Consider the following 22,779-nt stretch of genomic DNA (forward strand, 5'->3'; position numbering starts at 1 on the left):
AGTCGGACACGACTGAAGCACTTTAGCAGCAGCAGCAGCAGCAGGGATGGAACCTGCGTCTCCTACATTACAGGCAGATTCTTTACTGTCTGAGCCACCAGGGAAACCCTCCTCTCTAATTATTCTAAACCTTTTCACCTTCTAAACCTCCTTCTTGCCTTCTCCCATATTCAGCCTGGATTGTATTTTGAACTGTACAATAAACTTCCTATTCAAAATCTCTACCCATATATCTTACAGGCACCCTGAATTCATCGCATTCAAAACTGCACCAATGCTCTTCCCTCTGTCTCAAATTTGCTCTTCCCTCCTACAATTCCTTTCCCAGTAAATGGTGCATTCCTTAAGCCAGAAACCCCAAATCATCTTTATATCCAATCTAACACCAAATCCTGTGAAATATACTCCCAAATTAATTCATTCTCCATATTTTTCATTCTGCAACCATTTTGTTTTTTAAAAAATAAAAACTCAAATCTGGTTTTGTCACTCTCCCTATCCACGCCTACCCTTAATTCAAATGGGATTTTGTCACAGTTCTTAGAACACAGCAGGATCAAGGGCTAATGTACTCAAAGATAATACACTTTAGAGCCTTTTGATATTTTGCACTCATTGTGCTTACTGTCTAGTGGGGAAAATAAGACATGAAATATACCAGTGGCTATATAAGTACAATCTAGTAATAAGTGCTATATAATTAAGTTGTAATGAGAGTGCCTTAAACAGGAAGATGCAATCTAGTGGAGGCCTCCTTGAGGAAGTGACTTTAGGTTGACACCTGAGTGTGGGATGGAAGGAAAAGAGAGAAGAGTTCATTACAAAGCAGAAAGAGAGAGGAAATAAGGCACCTACTAAAAGGAAGCGGCTGGAGATGGGAGCACTGCAGGAGGGGAGGTTGGAGCTTAACGTAGATAAATCGCATAAGACTTTGTAGTTCATCTTAAGAGTTTTGATCTCTATCTTTAAATAATGGGAAATAAGTGAATGATTTTAAGAGTGTTAACATGATGAGATTTAGCTTTCCTAAAAAAGATCACTAGGTTTCTCTGTGGAGTATGCTTTTATTCCTTCCACTGGTTCTCAGGAGAAGGAGAGCCACAGACATGACAGTGAGCAAGATTTGCACTAAGTCACTCCTGGGTTTTATTTCCTTTGACTTCTTTCTCTTAGCTCTTTCATGGTGATGGTCACACCAGAGGTCTATACCTGGGTTACACCCTAAGTCTTACCTTTTTGCTGCATGATGAGATCTTTTACAGTAAAAACAAGTATTAAATCTAAATAAAGTAAATGCTGTGGTATTCTCTTCCATACAATTCTTGGTCATTGGGTTACTTGGAAACAAAGACTAAAACAAGCAAAAAAAACAAAAAACCTTCTTTGAGTAAGAGTCTTTCTAATGTAAAAATGCCTACAACTCTTTATGTTGACCTCTAGTAGTTGTGACTTTCTTGGGAACACTTGGTCCTGATGACCTTTACTCTCACAATAAAGAGACTGAATCTCATGCAAGTTGTTAATAACCCTCAGATTTACGCTTCAGGAAACTGGAGGTTGATTGGGTTTTGATGGGTTTATCAGACAGTTCTCAGCTGTTTTGTCTCCTCCCTCCCTCACCCACTCTTCCATCTAGGAATGAATACTAAGGAATTTAGAAACATTGTTTGCAATTGGATCCAAAGGCAACTACTGTGCTGAATACAATTTTCGAATTCACTCCCACAAATAATGAGGAGGTACTGACTGGCCAAGACTCTCAAAATCCAGACTGTCTCCTTACCCAGCTCTTGTGAAACAGATCATTAAGTGCCATTTTAAACCCAAAGAGCTCATGTTGGCTCCAATTTCAGCTTTTACCAAATGCTCTGTGGGGTCGCATAGAGTCGGACACGACTGAAGCGACTTGGCAACAGCAGCAAACACTCACTACTTTCAAGAGAATGGAGTTTTGGGGAGGGTAGGAGCAAAGTATAAAAAGCAATCAAAACACCGCAAGTCGAAACTCATGAAACCTCATGACAACATGAGCTAATCCGTTGATTTGTTTTGACGGTACACGCCTTTAGGGCGGCGCTCCAACTCCTATATCCTTCGCTCTCTGTACCAGGCCTGGCTCTCAGGAGGAAGCAAGCAGTCGGCAAACTTGCAGTTGGTGTGTGAACCACCCAGGCCCCAGCCAAGGACCTCGGAACTCAGACCTCAGGCACCCTTCCAGCGGTCTGGAGCCCGGCTGAGTCACGTGACACGCTCCAGCCAATGGGCCCGCCGCCGGCGGAGCGTCGCGGATAAAGGCGCCTGTCGCTGCCCGCTAGCGGCCGCCATTGTGGTGAGAGGTGGCGGCGACGGACTGTGGAGAACTGCTTCCCTGCACCGCTTCATCTTGTGCAAGCTGAAAGGAACGATCCGAGAAGTCCTTTCCACAAGGGGTAAGGGAACCCCAGCGGGAAGCACTACTCTGGGATCCAGGCCCTCGCTGTCACCCTGGGTAGGGAGTAACCGTTGTTTTTTTTCCCCCCATCTCCTCCCCTCCCCCATCAACATTGTGCGACAGTAAAGGCAGTTAGAGAGGCCATCCCAGTGTGTGGCTGCAGCCCAGGTGAGCTGCCAGTTCCTTTCCTTTGGTCTTACCAGCAGCAAGCTCCTTCCCCCAGTGGACCTTCTGAAAAAAACAACAAAATTTTTTTGGCTTTTCTGTTAAACGCTTGGTTCTTTTTTTTTTTTCTTCCCCCCAAGGAAGGAGTGGGAAAAGGGAGGTTGGGCGAGGGGTTAGGGGTCTAGTTGTGCAGCCTCCTTCCATTTTGAAAAACACGCATGTTCTTCATAGTTATCATAGGTCTTGGATTGGTGGATCGCTGCTTGTACTGTAGTTTCGTGAATGCAGGAGAGAGCAAGGAGCTTTAGATGTAGCTGACGTTTTAGTTGTGTTTATTCTGGGTGTCATCGTTTGGGACAGGAGATTCCGTCCTTGATTCATTAATTCATTCAACTTAACGTTATTAAGTAAACCCTTGGAACATATTAAAGCCTCTGTTGGATGTTGTGGAATCTGGAGATGGGCGGTGGCTTGTGTTAAGAATTAAAATGAGGTATGTACAGGGTGGGACCTGTGGGAAGCGCCCGTATGGTTGGAAGGCAGTAGGGGAGGCTTCTGGGTTGGGGATTACTGATCTGGGTCTTGAGACCAATACAGGTTAAAGAGTGAGGGGAACTCTGATGAGAAATTTTGCAGAGGCTTGGACATGGTGTGAGTACAGAGTAGGGTGGGACAGTGAAGGGCAGATTTTTGAATGTGGCTGGCACCATGTTGGGAGAGTAGCAAGAGATGAGTCTAGTGAGGTAGGCAAGGAGCTGTAAGAGGATTTGTCTGTGTATCATGAAAGGCTATGGGTTGAGCAGTATGATCTTAAGTGGCTGAACAAAAAAATCAAAACATCCCCATTGGCATTAATTCAGGTGGGAGATTATAAGTGATTGAACGAAGGAAGTGGTTTGGAGATAGAAAATAGGAACACTTACATATATTCTGAATATGTAAATTTATATTCAAATAAATTGTTTAGAGGTATTTGATACCTTGAAGAGTCTGAGAACTGCAAAAAGGGAGTAAACAAGACCTCTGGGGGATATTAATGGGTTAAAGAAGATGAGATTATAATTCCTTTGGAATTCTAATCTGACCCACCTACTTGTTCCCTTAGCACCCTCTTAATCTCCATCACAGCAATAATTATATGTATCCTGTTGTAATTGCCTGTTTATAAATCTTTGTGAAGAGATTACTGTATCCCCATTTCTGCTTAGTCCACCATTGTAGGTGCTTTGTAAATATTTAATAAGTGAACAAACAGAATCTGGGGAAAGTGGTATCCTGGAAACCAGAAAAGAGTTTCAAGAGAATCACAATAGACTGATGACAGATATAGCTGAGAGGTCGAGTAAGGTATAAAATTCAAAAAGTATCCATTGGATTAAACAAGTGAATATGGTAAGTATTAACTTTAGTGTAAGGGCAGTTTTGGGCTTCCCTTGTGGCTCAGCTGGTAAAGTATCCGCCTGCAGTGCAGGAGACCTGGGTTCAATCCCTGGGTTGGGAAGATCCCCTGGAGAAGGAAAAGGCTACCACTCCAGTATTCTGGCCTGGAAAATTCCAGGGACTGTAGAGTCCATGGGGTCGCAAAGAGTCGGACACGACGGAGCGACTTTCACTTCACAAGGGCAGTTTCAGAGGAATGGCAGGAAAAAGTCATGTTTGAGGTGGGGAGTAAAAACATCATTTTTCAAGGTGCTCTGCTGTGAGATACAGAAGAGAAGATAGAGACCCCAAGGAGAGAATAGGATCAAGGGAGGAATTTTTAAAAATTGAGAAAGTTTATCTGGATGGTAAGCTAGTATAGAAATACTTAAGATGCAGGCAAAAGAAAGCAAGTGTTATTCTAGAGTATCTGGGGAAAGAGTTCAGCAAGAAAATTGAGGGACAAGCAGATGAGAAGATTGAATTGTTGTGAAGAATATACATCATCTACAAATCACCTGTTTGACCTTATTAAATGAAGCCTGAAGAAACCATTTTCTCCCTTGAACTGGAGATGTCTAGTTTGAAAGTCAGTATTTGAGCTCATCACAAGGGCAGATTACTTTTGACCTGAGTCCTAGAGGCATCAGGTGTTCAAAATCCAAACTCCACCCCCCCCCCCACCACCACAATTACCATCACTTTTATTCAGGATATACAGGAGATAAGAGTGTTTGAAAAAAACTAAGAAATAAGCAGCCTTTCACAAAGCTAATAAAGACAGCCCAAATACAAAAAAAGAATGCTTTGAGGGATATAACACTAGAGGTGTATAAGCAAAAATAACTTAAAATAGGGAAGGAAAGATAGCTTAAATTTAAGGTATACAGTGTAATGATTTACTTTACATACATCATGAACTGATTATCACAATACATTTAGTAAACATCCATAATCTCATATAGGTACAAAATTAAAGCAATAGAAAAAAATTTTTTTATTCTCATGATGAGAACTCTTAACAGAATCCAAGTTTTTTATGCTGTACTGCTTCCTTGCCTGTGTGAGATCTGTGAACTCAACCAGAAGTGTCACCATGCAACAAAATAACTTATTCTCTGACATTTATCAAAACTGAAAATATTTTTAAACAATCTTTATTCAAAGCATCAAAAAATTTCAACTCTATTTTAAATTGAGAAGTAAAAAAAAAATTTTAAAAATTAATAAGTTGAGAAGTAAGTGTGAAAAAACAGTTTCTAAAAGGATACACAAGAAGTCCCTAAGAGTTTAGGGAGGGGCATCTGCTTAACTGGAGGACAAAAATGGGAAACTGTTGTGTACTGTTCAAACCATGGGGATGTTAAAATTCAAATAAACTTCATTTTTATGAAATCCATAAATGGTATATTGTCTTAAGAATTTCTCCAGAATTCCCAAGATTATTTTATAATGGGCAAAAGGGATCTGATTTTCAGGCACCTTGCTGTTGGAACCATAGAATGATTGACAAGGTGGTGCTACATTATTTTGTGATTATCAGAGTAAACCAAAATTCATAATCATTGATGATACATTGTCTTTGAGCAGTTGTGATTGGTAGTTGTTAACACTCAATTCTTAGTGATATGAGATTTCATCTGCCCATGCTATTTGTATATCTTTGTAGAAATATATCCATGTTGAAGTATAAGTGGTTTTAGAGAAGAGTGGTTACCTTGAAGTAACCAATCTATTTAAGTGACAAATTACTTCTGACACCTTACTGATTGTGACCTACCATTATGTCAATTACAGTAAACCTTTTGGAGGCTATGTTGCTAGACCATTCCGCTGGAATTTTCTGTTTACTCTTGGTTATTAAGAGTAAAAGCTGAAAAGAATAAACGTCTTCAGAGAATGTAAAATAAAATTGACAGCTATCTGACAGAAATTGGCCAGTTATTTTTTAAAGCCACATGAGCTCCTTTTAAAAAGTTTTAAAATAAGGAACAAGATAGGGATTGGCTTCCCCAGTGGCTCAGCTGGTAAAGAACTTGCCTGCCAGTGCAGCAGATGCAGGTTCTATCCCTGGGTTAGGAAGATCCCCTGGAGAAGAAAATGGCATCCCACTGCAGTATTCTTGCCTGGGAAATCCCATGGACAGAAGAGCCTGTTAGGCTACAGTCCATGGGGTCACAAAGAGTACAGGCACACACACAGGGAACTCCCTGGTGGTCCAGTGGTTAGGACTGTCACTGCTGAGGGCTCAGGTTCATCCTGGGTAGAGGCTGAACTAAGACCTCACAAGCCTTGTGGTGTGGCTGGGAAAAAAAACAGGACTAACATAACGTTGAACACCAAGACTGGGATAATTATAAAGCAGGTTTATAAAGGGGATAATTCCTAGTCCTCTATTGCTGGATAGTTTCACCTCATACTAGAAACCAGGACCTCCAGCCAAGTAATGCAGAGCACTTCTGAGATAATTATCAGATTATCAAATGTTAGCTATTCTTTTGCCCAGTGATGATTATCAGAGCTTTTGTCCATGGTCAGTCCATCTGCAGCATTAAGTCACAATGTACTTTATTATCAAAGATTGCTGATATAGAAAAATGGATAAAATAGTACAAAGGACACCTGTATAACACCAACAATTGTCAACATTTTGCTGTGTTTGCTTGTCTATACAGGTTTTTCCCCCCAAATCTTTAAACATTTCATAAATGTGGCTATTCACACTGAAGTTTTTATTTATTTTTTAATTGAAGGATAATTGCTTTACAGAATTTTGTTGATTTCTGCATGCATTCATCAGCATGAATCAGCCATAGGTATACATATGTCCCCTCCCTCTTGAACCTCCCTCCCATCTCCCTCCCCATCCCAGCCCTCTAGGCTTGTTACAGAACCCCTGTTTGAGTTCCCTGAGCCATACAGCAAATTCCCATTAGCTGTCTATTTTACATAAGGTAATGTAGGTTTCCGTGTTACTCCGTACATCTCACCCTCTCCTCTCCCTTGCTCCCAACTTGCATCTCTACGTCTGTTCTCTGTCTCCACTGCTGCCCTGCAAATTTCATCAGTATCATCTTTCTAGATTCCATATATATGCATTAGTATATGGTATTTTTCTTTCTCTTTCTGACTTATTTCACTCTATATAATAGACTGTAGGTTTATCTGCCTCATTAGAACTGACTCAAATGCATTTCTTTTTATGGCTGAGTAATATTCCATTGTGTATATGTACCACAGCTTCTTTATCCATTCATCTGTCAATGGACATCTAGGTTGCTTCCATGTTCTAGCTATTGGAAATAGTGCTGCAGTGAACATTGGAGTACATGTGTGTTTTTCAATTTTGGTTTCCTCAGGGTGTGTGCCTAGTAGTGGGATTGCTGGGTCACATGGTGGTTTTATTCCTAGTTTTTTAAGTAACCTCCATACTGTCTTCCATAGTGGTTGTATCAGTTTACATTCCCACCAACAGTGCAAGAGGTTTCCCTTTTCTCTACACCCTCTCCAGCATTTATTATTTATTGTTGTAGACTTTTTGGTGATGGCCATTCTGACTGGTGTGAGGTGACATCTCATTGTAGTTTTGATTTGCAGTTCTCTAATAACGAGCAATGTTGAGCATCTTTTCATTGTTTGTTAGCCATCTATATGTTGTCTTTGGAGAAATGTCTGTTTAGGTCTTTTTCCCACTTTTTGATTGGCTTGTTTTTCTGGTATTGTATGAGTTGCTTATATATTTTGGAAATTAATCCTTTGTCAGTTGTTTCATTTGTTATTATTTCCTCCTATTATGAAGGTTGTCTTTTTACCTCCTTTATAGTTTCCTTTGCTGTGTAAAAGCTTTTAAGTTTAGGTCCCACTTGTTTATTTTTGTTTCTATTTCCATTAGTATAGGAAGTGGGTCACAGAGCATCTTGCTTTGATTTATGTCATCAAGTGTTCTTGCTTCTGTTTTCCTCTAAGAGTTTTACAGTTTCTGATCTTACATTTAGGCCTTTAACCCATTTTGAGTTTATCTTTGTGTATGGTGTTAGAAAGTGCTCTAATTTGAGTCTTTTACATGTAGCTGTCCAGTTTTTCCAGCACCACTTATTGAAGAGGCTGCCTTTGCCCCATTGTGTATTCTTGCCTCCTTTATCAAAGATAAGGTTCCCATAGGTGTGTGGCTTTATTTCTGGGCTTTCTATCGTGTTCTGTTGGTCTATATTTCTGTTTTTGTGCCAGTACCATACTGTCTTGATAGCTGTAGCTTTGTAGTATACTCTGAAGTCAGGAAGGTTGATTGCTCCATCTCCGTTCTTTTATTTGTTTCCAGCTCCATTCTTCTTTCTCAAAATTGCTTTGGTTATTCAGGGTCTTTTGTGTTTTCATATGAATTGTGAAATTTTTTGTTCTAGTTATGTGAAAAATGCCATTGGTAATTTGATAGGGATCAAGTTGAATCTGTAGATTGCATTTGGTAGTAGTCATTTTCACATTATTTATTCTTCCAACCCAGGAACATGGAATATCCCCATCTGTTATTGTTGTCTCTGATTTCTTGCATCAATGTCTTAACAATTTTCTGTATACAGTTCTTTTGTGTCCTTAAGTAGGTTTATTCCTAGATATTTTATGCTTTTTGTTGCAGTGGTCACACTAAAATTTTTGAGCATGTATTTAAAGTAAACTTCTTTACCTTACATAATTGTCCTACTGTTCTCACACCTATTGAACCAATTCCCTCATTGTCCCCAAAAATGTCTTTTTTTTTTTTTTAACTATACCCTACAGCACACAGGATCTTAATTTCCCAACCAGGGTTGAACTGTGTACCCTGCAGTGGAAGTGTGGAGTCTTAACCACTGGACCTCCAGGGAACTCCTCAAAAATGTCTTTAATAGTTGCTCTCAAACCAAAATTTTATGTAGGGTAGTAAGTTGAGTTCTGTTATGTCTTAATTCAGAGCAGTTCCTGATTTTCTTTAAATCTTGAGTTTTTATAAAAAGATGGGCCATTTGTCTTATAAAATATTCCATATTATAAATTTGTCTCATGATTTTTGTTTTATTCTAGCAGTGTCAAAAAACTTTTCTGCTGTGATGGCAGTGTTCTGTAGCTGCACTGTCACATACAATAGGCACTAGTAATATGTGGCTATTAAGCACTTACAATGCAGTTGAATTTTTTTTAATTAATTAATTTTTTGGCTGCACTGGGTCCTTATTGCTGTACGTAGTCTCAGTAGTTGTGATACATGGGCTTAGTTGCCCCAAGGCAAGTGGGATCTTTCCCAACCAGAGACTGAACCCATGTCACCTGCATTGTCAGGCAGATTGTCAACCACTGGACCACCAGGGAAGTCCCGAGGCTAAATTTTTAATCTTGGTAATTTTGGTCAATTTAAATTTAAAGTTGGACCACAGCCTTGTCTAACTCAATGAAACTAAGCCATGCCCGCGGGGCAACCCAGGGCAGGCGGGTCATGGTGGAGAGGTCTGACAGAATGTGGTCCACTGGAGAAGGGAATGGCAAACCACTTCAGTATTCTTGCCTTGAGAACCCCATGAACAGTATGAAAAGGCAAAATGATAGGATACTGAAAGAGGAACTCCCCAGGTCAGTAGGTGCCCAATATACTACTGGAGATCACTAGAGAAATAACTCTAGAAAGAATGAAGGGATGGAGCCAAAGCAAAATCAGTACCCAGCTGTGGATGTAACTGGTGATAGAAGCAAGGTCCAATGCTGTAAAGAGCAATCTTGCATAGGAACCTGGAATGTCAGGTCCATGAATCAAGGCAAATTGGAAGTGGTCAAACAAGAGATGGCAAGGGTGAATGTTGACATTCTAGGAATCAGCGAACTAAAATGAACTGGAATGGGTGAATTTAACTCAGATGATCATTATATCTACTACTTCAGGCAGGAATCCCTCAGAAGAAATAGAGTAGCCATCATGGTCAACAAAAGAGTCCAAAATGCAGTACTTGGATGCAATCTCAAAAACGACAGAATGATCTCTGTTCGTCTCCAAGGCAAACCATTCAATATCACAGTTATCCAAGTCTATGCCCCAACCAGTAACGCTGAAGAAGCTGAAGTTGAACAGTGCTATGAAGACCTACAAGACCTTTTAGAACTAACACCCAAAAAAGATGTCCTTTTCATTATAGGGGACTGGAATGCAAAAGTAGGAAGTCAAGAAACACCTGGAGTAACAAGCAAATTTGGCCTTGGAATGCAGAATGAAGCAGGGCAAAGACTAATAGAGTTTTGCCAAGAAAATGCACTGGTCATAGCAAACACCCTCTTCCAACAACACAAGAGAAGACTCTACACATGGACATCACCAGATGGTCAACTCCAAAATCAGATTGATTATATTCTATGCAGCCAAAGATGGAGAAGCTCTATACAGTCAACAAAATCGAGACCAGGAGCTGACTGTGGCTCAGATCATGAACTCCTTATTGCCAAATTCAGACTTAAATTGAAGAAAGTAGGGAAAACCACTAGACCATTCAGGTATGACCTAAATCAAATCCCTTATGATTATACAGTGGAAGTGAGAAATAGATTTAAGGGACTAGATCAGAAAGACAGAGTGCCTGATGAACTATGGAATGAGGTTCATGACATTGTACAGGAGACAGGAATCAAGACCATCCCCATGGAAGAGAAATGCAAAAAAAAGCAAAATGGCTGTCTGGGAGGCCTCACAAATAGCTGTGAAAAGAAGAGAGGCGAAAAGCAAAGGAGAAAAGGAAAGATATAAGCATCTGAATGCAGAGTTCCAAAGAATAGCAAGGAGAGATAAGAAAGCCGTCTTCAGCGATCAATGCAAAGAAATAGAGGAAAACAACAGAATGGGAAAGACTAGAAATCTCTTCAAGAAAATTAGAGATACCAAGGGGACATTTCATGCAAAGATGGGTTCGATAAAGGACAGAACTGGTATGGACCTAACAGAAGCAGAAGATACTAAGAAGAGGTGGCAAGAATACACAGAAGAACTGTACAAAAAAGATCTTCACGACCCGGATAACCACGATGGTGTGATCACTCATCTAGAGCCAGACATCCTGGAATGTGAAGTCAAGTGGGCCTTAGAAAGCATCACTACAAAGGAGGTGATGGAATTCCAGTGGAGCTATTTCAAATCCTGAAAGATGATGCTGTGAAAGTGCTGCACTCAATATGCCAGCAAATTCGGAAAACTCAGCAGTGGCCACAAGACTGGAAAAGGTTGGTTTTCATTCCAATCCCAAAGAAAGGCAATGCCAAAGAATGCTCAAACTACCGCACAATTGCACTCATCTCACATGCTAGTAATGCTCAAAATTCTCCAAGCCAGACTTCAGCAATACATGAACCGTGAACTTCCTGATGTTCAAGCTGGTTTTAGAAAAGGCAGAGGAACCAGAGATCAAATTGCCAACATCCTCTGGATCATGGAAAAAGCGAGAGAGTTCCAGAAAAACATCTATTTCTGCTTTGACTATGCCAAAGCCTTTGACTGTGTGGATCACAATCAACTGTGGAAAATTCTGAGAGAGTTGGGAATACCAGACCACCTGACCTGTCTCTTGAGAAATCTGTACGCAGGTCAGGAAGCAACAGTTAGAACTGGCCATGGAATAACAGACTGGTTCCAAATAGGAAGTATGTCAAGGCTGTATATTGTCACCCTACTTATTTAACTTATATGCAGAGTACATCATGAAAAATGCTGGACTGGAAGAAACACAAGCTGGAATCAGGATTGCCGGGAGAAACATCAATAACCTCAGATATGCAGATGACACCACCCTTATGGCAGAAAGTGAAGAGGAACTGAAAAGCCTCTTGATGAAAGTGAAAGAGGAGAGTGAAAAAGTTGGCTTAAAGCTCAACATTCAGAAAACGAAGATCAAGGCATCCGATCCCATCACTTCATGGGAAATAGATGGGGAAACAGTGGAAGCAGTGGCAGACTTTATTTTGGGGGGCTCCAAAATCACTGCAGATGGTGACTGCAGCCATGAAATTAAAAGAGGCTTACTCCTTGGAAGAAAAGCTATGACCAACCTAGATAGCATATTCAAAAGCAGAGACATTACTTTGCCGACTAAGGTCCCTCTAGTCAAGGCTATGGTTTTTCCAGTGGTCATGTATGGATGTGAGAGTTGGACTGTGAAGAAAGCTGAGCGCCAAAGAATTGATGCTTTTGAAGTGTGGTGTTGGAGAAGACTCTTGAGAATCCCTTGGACTGCAAGGAGATCCAACCAGTCCATTCTGAAGGAGATCAGCTCTGGGATTTCTTTGGAAGGAATGCTGCTAAAGCTGAAACTCCAGTATTTTGGCCACCTCATGCGAAGTGTTGACTCATTGGAAAAGACTCTGATGCTGGGAGGGATTGGGGGCAGGAGCAGAAGGGGACGACAGAGGATGAGACGGCTGGATGGCATCACGGACTCGATGGACGTGAGTCTGAGTGAACTCCGGGAGTTGGTGATGGACAGGGAGGCCTGGCATGCTGTGATTCATGGGGTCGCAAAGAGTCGGACACGACTGAGCGACTGAACTGAACTGAGAGGCTATCAGACTGGACAGCACAGCTGTAGCCACTGAATTTTCTGTTACAAAAATGTTAAATCTACAAGCTTGTTAAACATTTTTGGCAAAAATTCTTTATAGACGATATGTAGACTCTATTTTGTCTTGTCTGGATATATATGTATGCGTGTGTCTTTTATCCCAATACATAGTATTTAAGTTTTTACTAGTTAGTACTGTTTTCCTAAATAATACAAAAGCCTCAGTTTTGGATTTGACTAATTTGGTCCAGATGTCTGATTAAATACCACGATTAAGAAGATGTGGACAAGTGCTGAAATCAAATGGTCATATGAGGAAGTGGTATGAGTAGTTAGGGTGTATTGGGTGCAAAAGGGAACAATTTTAAGAGTGTTGCTCGCCATTACAAATACTACAGAGTCTGAGGAGATAACTGAGGAAGGCCAGTGAGGGAGTTGGAATATTTCAAAATATTTTAGTGATCTTGGGAGAGCAGTTTCAGAAGAGAGCTGGAGAAAGCGGATGAATATATTTGACCTTCACAAAATTTCTTGCGCACCCAAGGGTTTTTTTGTTTGTTTTTTTTTTAGAGCAGCTTTAGGTTCACAGCAAAATGGAAATGTACAGAGGTTTCCCATGTATTTCCTGCCCCAGCACATGCATAGTCTCTTGTTAGGAGCATCCTGAAATAAAATGGTATATTTGTTACAATAGATGAACCATTTTGTTCATCTCTATACTTTTCAATTTTGTTGACACAACATTATAATTTAAAATCTGTTGTTTGCATTAGGGTTCACTCTTTGTGTTATTCTTCCTAAAGATTTGGACAAATGTATAATGGCATGTATCCATCATTATCGTATCATACAGAGTATCTTCATTACCATAAAAATTCTCTTCTCCATTTTTTTCATCCTTTTCTCTCCCTACCTCCTGGCAACCAGTGAGGTTTTTACTGTCTCGATAGTTTTACCTTTTCCAGAATGTCATATGTTGTTGTTGTATTTAATATTCCTTTATGTCTTTTTGTGGCTCTATAAATCATTTCTTTTTAGCACTAAGTAATATTCCATTGTCTGACTGTTGCTTCACAGTTTATCCATTCTCCTGCTGAGGAACATCTTTATTGCTCCCAAGTTTTGGTAAAAATGAATAAAGCTACTATAAACATCCGCATACAGATTTTTGTGTGGAAAGGTGTTTTAAGAAAAATAATTTTAAGATGCTGATTAGAACATGTTTGTAGGCAGCGATATCAGCAGAAGTTAATAACAGATAAACACAGAAAATGAAACCTTAAGATAAAGCAGGAAGCAGAACCATGTGTTGCATAATCTTTATTTAAGTAGAGGAAAGCCTTCATAAACATAATAAAAAAGAAACATACAATAATGGAAATAAAGGAATACTGAAACAATAGGTTTCTGGAAAAAGGGAAAGAAGATCCTTATGGAAGAGAGGTGAGGCACTTATGAAATAAGAGGAAATAGACTAGGGAATAAAAGAAACCAAGAGGTTAATGTTTAAATAAAGTTTCTTATAAACTGAGATCATTTGCAAATGGGTGTAATTAGGCTGAGGTGGGTTTTTTTTTTTTTTTTAACTGTCATGTCCCAGCTGTAGCATGTGGGATCTTAGTTCCCTGACCAGGGTACAAACCCATCCCCCCTGCGTTGGGAGCCCAGAATCTTAGCCACTGGACCACCAGAGAAGCCCTGAGGCTGATATTTTGAGGAGTGGAACAAATTTGAAAACGGTGTTTTATAATTGATGTACATTCATTCATTCATTATTATTATTATTTTTTGAAGACAGATTCCTGAGCAGCAGGAACTTAGATGTAAAACATTCTTAATTCTCTCCCCACTTCTCCCTATATAAACAAGTCACATCTGCTCTATCTCTAACATAAAATTCAACCTGAACACTTTAATTCAGCATATGTAGGCTCTGTCTTATGCATTGAATCAATGCAAACAAGGTCCATAAGCTGAAGCAGTATTTACATTTTGGGGATTAGAGGGAGGGTTGGATTGGAAGACTGACAGTGACAAGTAGGTAAAAATAATAGTAGTGAAGAGGGTATTAGCTGATAAATTAGAAATGGGGAGGAGCTAGTTAAGTATGCCTATTTAAAATGAGAATGTGAAGGAAAAGTCACTCTAAGGAGTTGACAGTTTTGAATAGGATCTAGAAGAGCATTCCAAGCACAGTGTAAAGGCCCAGAGACTAGAACTGGCTTGATGCAAAGAACTGAAAAAAAAGGATGGCTGGTGTGAAGTGATTGAGCTGGGAGAGTAGGAAAGGAGGTGGAAGGAACAATGAACCAGACCTTGGAAGGTTTCAGCTCAGTCTGGCGGTGATGGTGTTAGTCTTTGTTAAAGGATGATCACTGGGACTAGGGTCATAGTGGTGGAAGAAGTGAGAATTTGAGATGTGTTTTGGAGGAGGAATCATCAGAGAAATAAAATCACAGTGAGATCCCATCTTACACCCACCAGAATGGCTAAAATACAAGCTGTTTATAATACCAAATACAAAGATATGGAATAACTGGAATTTTTAGACTATTGTGTATATAAATTGGTACATTTTGGAAAACTGGTGGTATCTTCTAAGGTTGAACATATAAATAACCTTTGTCCCAACAAAGGGTTTATACCCTTTGTTAAACCCTTCTGGGTTTATACCTAACATAAGGCATGTACATATACACTAAAGGATTTCATGGCATTATCTGTCATAGTTAAATATTGGAAAACCTAAAAGTCCCAATAGGAATGGATAAATTTTGATATGATTTTTCAATAGAATACACAGGCAAAAACATAGATAAATCTCAAAAACAATATTGGTAAAAAAGACAGACACAATGTAACACATAGTAAACGATACTGTGCTGCTAAGTCGCTTCAGTTGTGTCCGACTCTGTGTGACCCCATAGACAGCAGCCCACCAGGCTCCCCCATCCCTGGGATTCTCCAGGCAAGAACACTGGAGTGGGTTGCCTTTTCCTTCTCCAGTGCATGAAAGTGAAGAGTGAAAGTGAAGTCGCTCAGTCGTGTCCGACTCTTAGCGACCACGTGGACTGCAGCCCACCAGGCTCCTGTGTCCATGGGATTTTCCAGGCAAAAGTACTGGAGTGGGGTGCCATTGCCTTCTCCAAAACAATACTGTATTTATGTAAAATTAAAAAAAACAGTCACAGTTTAATGTATGGGGATAGAAGTCATCCTAGTGGTTGTCTGTGGAGGAGGAGGATGCAGTGATTTGGATATTCAAAAGGTAGGCTACCTTTAAATAATTGCAAAGCCAGGATAAGAGCCAGTTTCAGTTGCAACACTGAAATAGCACCTTCTTTCTTCTCAATGACTTTTTATTGAGTTCTAGTGCATATTTGTATAAGATGAGAAAAGTGAAATGATGAGATAAAATTGTAAGACTGATAATCACCTCCAAGTTAATTCATTTTAATGTAGTGGTTCTTTTGCTTAGTGGCTCAGTTGTGTCCGACTCTTTGTGACTCCATGGACTATAGCCTGCCATGCTCTTCTGTCCATGGGGATTCTCCAGGCAAGAACACTGAAGTGGGTTGCTGTGCCCTCCTCCAGGGAAACTTCCCAACCCAGGGATCAAACCCAGGTCTCCCTCATTGCAGGCAGATTCTTTACTGTCTGAGCCACCAGGGAACCCCTAGAATACTTGAGTGAGTAGCCTATCCCTTCTCCAGGGGATCTTCCTGACTCAGGAATCAAACTGGGGTATCCTGCATTGCAGATGGATTCTTTATCAGCGGAGCTACCAGGGAAGCCCCAGTAGTGGTTCTTAATCTTAACTATACATCAGAATGTCCAGGGAACTTAAAAAAGAAATAAAACTGATTCTCAAGCCATATCTCCAGGGGTTGGGACCTAGAAGTGGGTTTATTTAGATACACATTCTGTAGACAGTGATTCTCTGAAAAGGCAAGATGACCTTGGGAGAAATACACTCCACAGACAGTGGGTGGGCTATCTCAGAAGGGCATTGGTATTTTTTTAAATGATCCGCAGTGCCTCACACCCATTACAATGGCTGCTATTAATCAAAAGAACAGAAAATAGCACATGTGAGGATGTGGAGAAATTGGAACCCTTAAATGGTAGGAATGTAAAACAATGCTGCTGCTGTAGAAAACAGTATGAGATTCCTCAAAAAATTAAAAATTTCCATACAATCTAGCAATTCCACATCTGCACTTGCAGGGATATACCCCTATGAATTGAAAGCAGGGCCTTGAAGAGGTATTTACTTGTTGTTTAGTCACTAAGTCGTGTCCGACTCTTTTTGCGACCCCATGGACTGTAGCTCACCAGGCTTCTCTGTCCATGGGATTTCCCAGGCAAGAATACTGGAGTGGGTTGCCATTTCCTTCTCCAGGGGATCTTCCTGACCCAAGGACTGAACCTGCATCTCCTGCATTGGCAGGTGGATTCTTTACCAGTGAGCCACCTGGGAAACCCATATATTTTTTTTTAAAGCAGCACTATTCACAATAACCAGAAGGTGGAAACTACTCAGTGTCTGTCAGTGAATGAATGGAGAAACAAAATGTGTATACATACAATGGGATATTAAGATGAAGGAAATTCTTACACATGTTACAATATGGATGAACCTCAGACCTTATGCTAAGATAGATAGTGAAGTGAGAGTCACTCACTCGTGTCCAACTTTTTGCAACCCCATGGACTATACAGTCCATGAAATTCTCCAGGCCAGAATGCTGGAGTAGATAGCCTTTCCCTTCTCCAGGGAATCTTCCCAACCCAGGGATCGAACCCAGGTCTCCTGCATTACAGCCGGATTCTCTACCAGCTGAGCCACCATAAGCAAGTCACAAAAAGACAAATACTGTGTGATGTACTTATATTGTACAAATACTTACATTGTACAAGTACTGTGTGATTGTACTTATGAGATTACTTATATGAGATTGTACTTATGTAAGATTACTGGAGTAGTCACATTCGTAGAAACAGAAAGTTAAACAGTGGTTGCCAGGAGCTGGAGAGAGGGGAGATTTAGGAATTGTTTAATGTGTATAGTATGGAGTTTCAGTTTTGTGAGATACACAAGTTCTGATAAACAAGATGAGATAAGTTGCTCAAAAATATGAGAATACTTAATGCTTTTGAACAGTATGCTTAAAAAGAGTTAAGATAGTAAATTTTATGCTGTATGTATTTTGCCACAATTCTACAGCAAGAGTTGAAAACTAACACTGCTTTAATGCAATATGTGTGTGTGTTTGTGCATATACTGGCTAAATGTTAACACTGATCTCTAAAAATGGACAATTTATTTAATAATCATACTTTTCATTTTGCTGATACACTTGGTAGTACCTTTGCTCTTTTATCCTTAAAGTAATAATGTTGTCTAGGGATGTTACATGGGACTTGCCTGGTGGTTCAGACGGTAAAGCGTCTGTCTACAATGAGGGAGACCTGGGTTCGATCCCTGGGTTGGGAAGATTCCCTGGAGAAGGAAACGGCAACCCACTCCAGTACTCTTGCCTAGAAAATCCCATGGATGGAGGAGCTTGGTGCAGGATACTGTCCATGGGGTTGCAAAGAGTCGGACACGACTGAGCTACTTCACTTGGTCACTTGGGATGTTACATACCATCTCTCTGAAATATTCATGAAGCTCTAAACTATTCTATGTTAGTTTTAGTAATATGTGCTGAACAGTAGCATTTTAACATGAGTCATTTTTCTTCCTAATAATTCACTTTTAAAATAAATCACTTTAAATTAGCCAGAAAAATTCCTTTGCCTTTCTCCCTTAACTAATTAATAGTTGTAGAATAAACTGTATACTCACATTACCTTTAACATTCCCTATTACTTCTTTTTTTTTTTAAACCAGGAATTTATAGACTTTTCCTGCTAAGACCTCAGTTTGTGTTTAAGAAAGGCAGAAAGAAATTACTGTAAAACATTGGAGTAACTTAAATCACCCAAAACGAAGGCATACATAATGAAACAACTTTTAGTACTTATATAGAAAAAGGTTCGTGTTTGTTTTTCAAATTGAATAATTTGTTTTTTTTTCTCTTGCTGTCCTAATCATGATATGCTTTAAAATATGAAATCTACTTTTGAAGGAAACTTTTCTGTTCCTATAGAAACCATTTTAAAGGTGCTTTGAAAATAACTCAGTTTTTGTTGTTGTTGTTTTGTTTTGTTTTTAACAGAATATGTACCTGTAGACAACACTAGAATATAAGGATTTGAAGCAGTTGAGAATGTCTCTGCCAAGTCGACAAACAGCTATTGTTAACCCTCCACCACCAGAGTGTATAAATACTAAGAAAAATGGACGATTGACGAATCAGCTGCAGTATCTACAGAAAGTTGTCCTGAAGGCTTTGTGGAAGCATAGTTTCTCCTGGCCTTTTCAGCAGCCTGTGGATGCTGTCAAACTAAAGTTGCCTGTGAGTGTGTCTTATAATTATGTTTGTTTGAAACAAATAAAGCCCTGTAAATGTCCACTGACAGACTACTATTATGAAATATATTTAATAAATTATTCGACACCACTAAAGAATATCCCAATGAATATTTTTTCCTTAGCAAAAAAACTTATTTTTCTGAGGACTGAAATTCTCATTTTAGCAATTTCTGGTAAATTATAAGTACATGGTTTCTTGTTTATAGTATATGTTCTTGATTTTTGACGTAAGGTTGTCTTAAATGTCCCCTTCTCCAAGAAGTCACTCTTGACAATTCCTGGCAGACTCCGGTGCTTCACACACAGAATTGAACTTTAGGTCTTATATTAGAAATTTTTGTGCATGCTAAGTCGCCTTAGTTGTGTCCAGCTCTTTGGGACCCTATGGACTGTAGCCTGCCAGGTTCCCCTGTCTATGGGATTTTCTAGGCAAGAATACTGGGGTGAGTTACCATGCCCTCCTCCAGGGGATCTTTCCAACCCAGGGTTCAAACTCAGATCTCCTGCATTGGGAGGCAGATGCTTTACCACTAGCACCACCGTTTAGCCATCTGATAGTAGAATGCTGAAGAATTTGTAATGTAACTAGTAAACTGTGGAGCCGAGATTGTACTCATAAATCCTAGTTTCTTTTTCTTCATGCCGTTTACTTGTTATTTTCCAGGATGGTTCTACTATTTTATTATTTTGTTATGCATTCTATTTTGTTATTGGCTTTTGTTTTTCTTCTCTCTGAAGAAAAATGTCATGGTAATCAACTTTGTTTCTAATCACAAAAGGTTTTATTTCCATATTATGGCTTTTAAAGGTAATCAATTTCTGTCTCTAATTACAGGTGTATAGTTTCTTAAAATTCTTTATGTACCAATTGTTGTGAATTCATTCTTACAACTGACATTTAGAATTTCTTCTTATACCATAGGATTATTATACCATTATAAAAAACCCAATGGATTTAAATACAATCAAGAAGCGCTTGGAACATAAATATTATGTGAAAGCTTCGGAATGTATAGAAGATTTCAATACAATGTTCTCAAATTGTTATTTATACAACAAGGTCTGTAAGCATTATGCCATGCATGCTAATTCTTTGCTCTTACATAGAGGAGATGTATATAAATAAGTGTGTTGATTTCAAATTTCAAGTCTTGATTTGGGGTACATTACATATTTGTCAAAATACTGTTTTTTACTTGATTTTCTAATTTCCACGTAGCAGTATTTGTCCATTTTGCTATATTTTTGTCTGAATAGCTATAATGGCTTATTATGTTTTTATCTGTGAGTAAAGCGTTATTTCAAAATGTTCTCATCTACATTTCTGCCATTTTAGTTATAAGATGAATGATAAATCTAATTATACACTAAACTTAGTTAAATTTTTATGGTATGGATTGCTAGCTATAACCTAAGAAGCCAAATGAATGATGTACTTCTAAAATTCATACAAATTAACTTAAACTTCAGACATGTTCTGTTTTCTCCCAGCAGTAGTATTTGTATTTGTGTTAATGTGCTAGCCTGTATGATAATATATGTGGACATTGTGAGCTTAATCTTCACTTTTATTTTCATCCATAAAATTGGATTTGTGTATTCAGTTTTCCTCCATATAGGATTCCTGTTTCCCTGAGTATAGCATCTTTTTCAAATGGTCCTATCATATCTAGAAATTTTTAATTTATATCTCATTTATTCAGAATCGCTAGTGACACTGAAATGTAATAGAAATGTTGGTTTGAAAAAAAAAAATGTTGGTTTAGTTTCCAAGGTAATCATCAGTGCCACCTTATGTGTAATAGATTTAAGACTATAGTCAATATGAATTTTTAAAAAAATCATAACTAATAGTGTTCTGATAATACCATTGGTAAATTCATTTTAACAATTCTAAAGAGTCCACTTACATTTAATTTTTTAAAAGAAAGTTCAGTAATTTTCCTGAACTGTTAATAGCTAACTTAGAAATGTGTCTCCACTTTAGGCTTTTGCTTTGTAATTTACTTTTTTCTCAGTAGTCAAGTAAAGCAAGTTGAAGACTTCTAAGCAGATAGTTAAGATTTAAAAACTTAGTTCTACAGTGTCACTTTATTGCTTAGTTAATTGAAAATTGAATCATATCAAGTCAAACCATGAGGTACTTTCCACAGCCATGAATATGTTTTGTTTGTAACTATTTGTAAGGTGGAAATTAATACTTTTGTGTATAAGTAAGATTGGCTGGATTATAACCCTCTAGTGCTCAGAAAGGCATCCCCAGTCCTTTTTAGAAGTTAAAGGGGTAGGATGATAGAATTTTAAGTGTGAGCCGCTGTACTGTTTTCTAAACTTAATTTAGAAGCAGTAAATACTGTTTAGTAAATACTGTCTTAAGAGTACTATCAAATTTGATACAGTGGCCATACTGTGTAAACTTACATTGCATTTTGTGTATTTTCTAGCCTGGAGATGACATTGTTCTTATGGCTCAAGCTCTAGAAAAGCTGTTCAGGCAGAAATTATCTCAGATGCCACAAGAAGAACAAGTTGTGGGTGGTAAGGAAAGAATAAAGAAAGGTAAGCAAGAAAAAGTTTATGTTCTCTTTCTTTCTCTGTCATATATATTTGAATGCTTGTGTGTGTGTGTATAAGTATAATGACTGGAACTAAATAGTAAATCCCTGGGAATTCCCTGGTCCAGTGGTTAGGATTTGGTGCTCTCACTGCCAGAGGAATGAGTTTGATCCCTGGTGGGAGAACTAAGATCTTGCAAGCAATGCAGTGCTGCCAAAAGTAAATAAATCCCTGAAAGGAGATAGACATCTAGAAGTCCTTTTACATCCTCTTATATTGGTATAAAATGTCCCTTTAAACAATCTGAACCTTGAGCACAAAGATGGCTGTCATAATGACTGTCATACGAGATTAGGATTACATAGATTATGGCCTTGCAGCCAGGTTTCCTACAGAATAGTGCCATTCACATTGTTATTGTTGTTGGTTATTTGCTAGGCTTCTTTGTCCATGGGATTTCCCAGGCAAGAACAATAGAGTGGGTTGCCTTTTTCTTCTCCAGGGGATCTTCCTGACCCAAAGATTGAACCCACATCTGCTGCATTGGCAGGTGAGCTTTACTGCTGAGCCACCGGGGAAACCCTATGCCATTCACATAGTGGGCACCAAATAAATCCTAGTTGCAACTGCTATTTCAGTGGATCATGTATCTGTGTTGTATTAATTAAGAGGGCCAAAATTGCCAATAATTTCTGTACCAAAAGATCCCCGAGCTAAGAATGAAAAGTTGCTGTTGGGTTTGAAAATTCTCATTTTCTAATTCTTAACTCAAAACTCTAGGAGGGAGGGGAATTTCCCTGGTGGTCCAGTGGTTAAGATTTTGCTTTCCAGTGCAGCAGGTACAGGTTTGATCCCTAAATGGGGAGCTAGGATTTCACATGTCTTGTGCCCAAAATAACGTAAAACAGAAGCAATATTGTAACAAATTTAATAAAGATTTAAAATTTTTTAACTTTAATGGGAAATGTTTTACAGCTAATATCATAATATTTAAATAAGAAGTTATAAAATTAATCTTAAATGTTCAGAAGGGTTATTGAAAGAGGTAAACCAAGATTGTCACAGTTCAAATGTTGGTTTATCTTTGGGTCACTGAAGCTATAAATCTTGGTTAAGTTCTGTAATCATTCCGTGTTTCTTCATCTATGATATCTGGCAATAATTTA

At 38.9% G+C, this 22,779-nt stretch overlaps 1 protein-coding gene across 1 annotated transcript in view; it reads left to right on the forward strand.

Annotated features, from left to right (window-relative positions):
• Positions 1–2,316: 2,316 nt before the first annotated feature.
• Positions 2,317–22,779, forward strand: part of BRDT (bromodomain testis associated) — a 58,577-nt gene continuing 38,114 nt past the window's right edge. The window contains exons 1-5 of the mRNA XM_069597771.1: positions 2,317–2,488; positions 18,473–18,616; positions 18,801–19,040; positions 19,980–20,117; positions 21,502–21,616. Coding sequence (XP_069453872.1) covers positions 18,852–19,040; positions 19,980–20,117; positions 21,502–21,616 — 442 coding nt within the window. The 5' untranslated portion in view covers positions 2,317–2,488; positions 18,473–18,616; positions 18,801–18,851. The remainder of the gene's footprint in view (positions 2,489–18,472; positions 18,617–18,800; positions 19,041–19,979; positions 20,118–21,501; positions 21,617–22,779) is intronic.

The sequence above is a fragment of the Ovis canadensis genome, chromosome 1, assembly GCF_042477335.2.
Source record: "Ovis canadensis isolate MfBH-ARS-UI-01 breed Bighorn chromosome 1, ARS-UI_OviCan_v2, whole genome shotgun sequence".
NCBI lineage: Eukaryota > Metazoa > Chordata > Mammalia > Artiodactyla > Bovidae > Ovis > Ovis canadensis.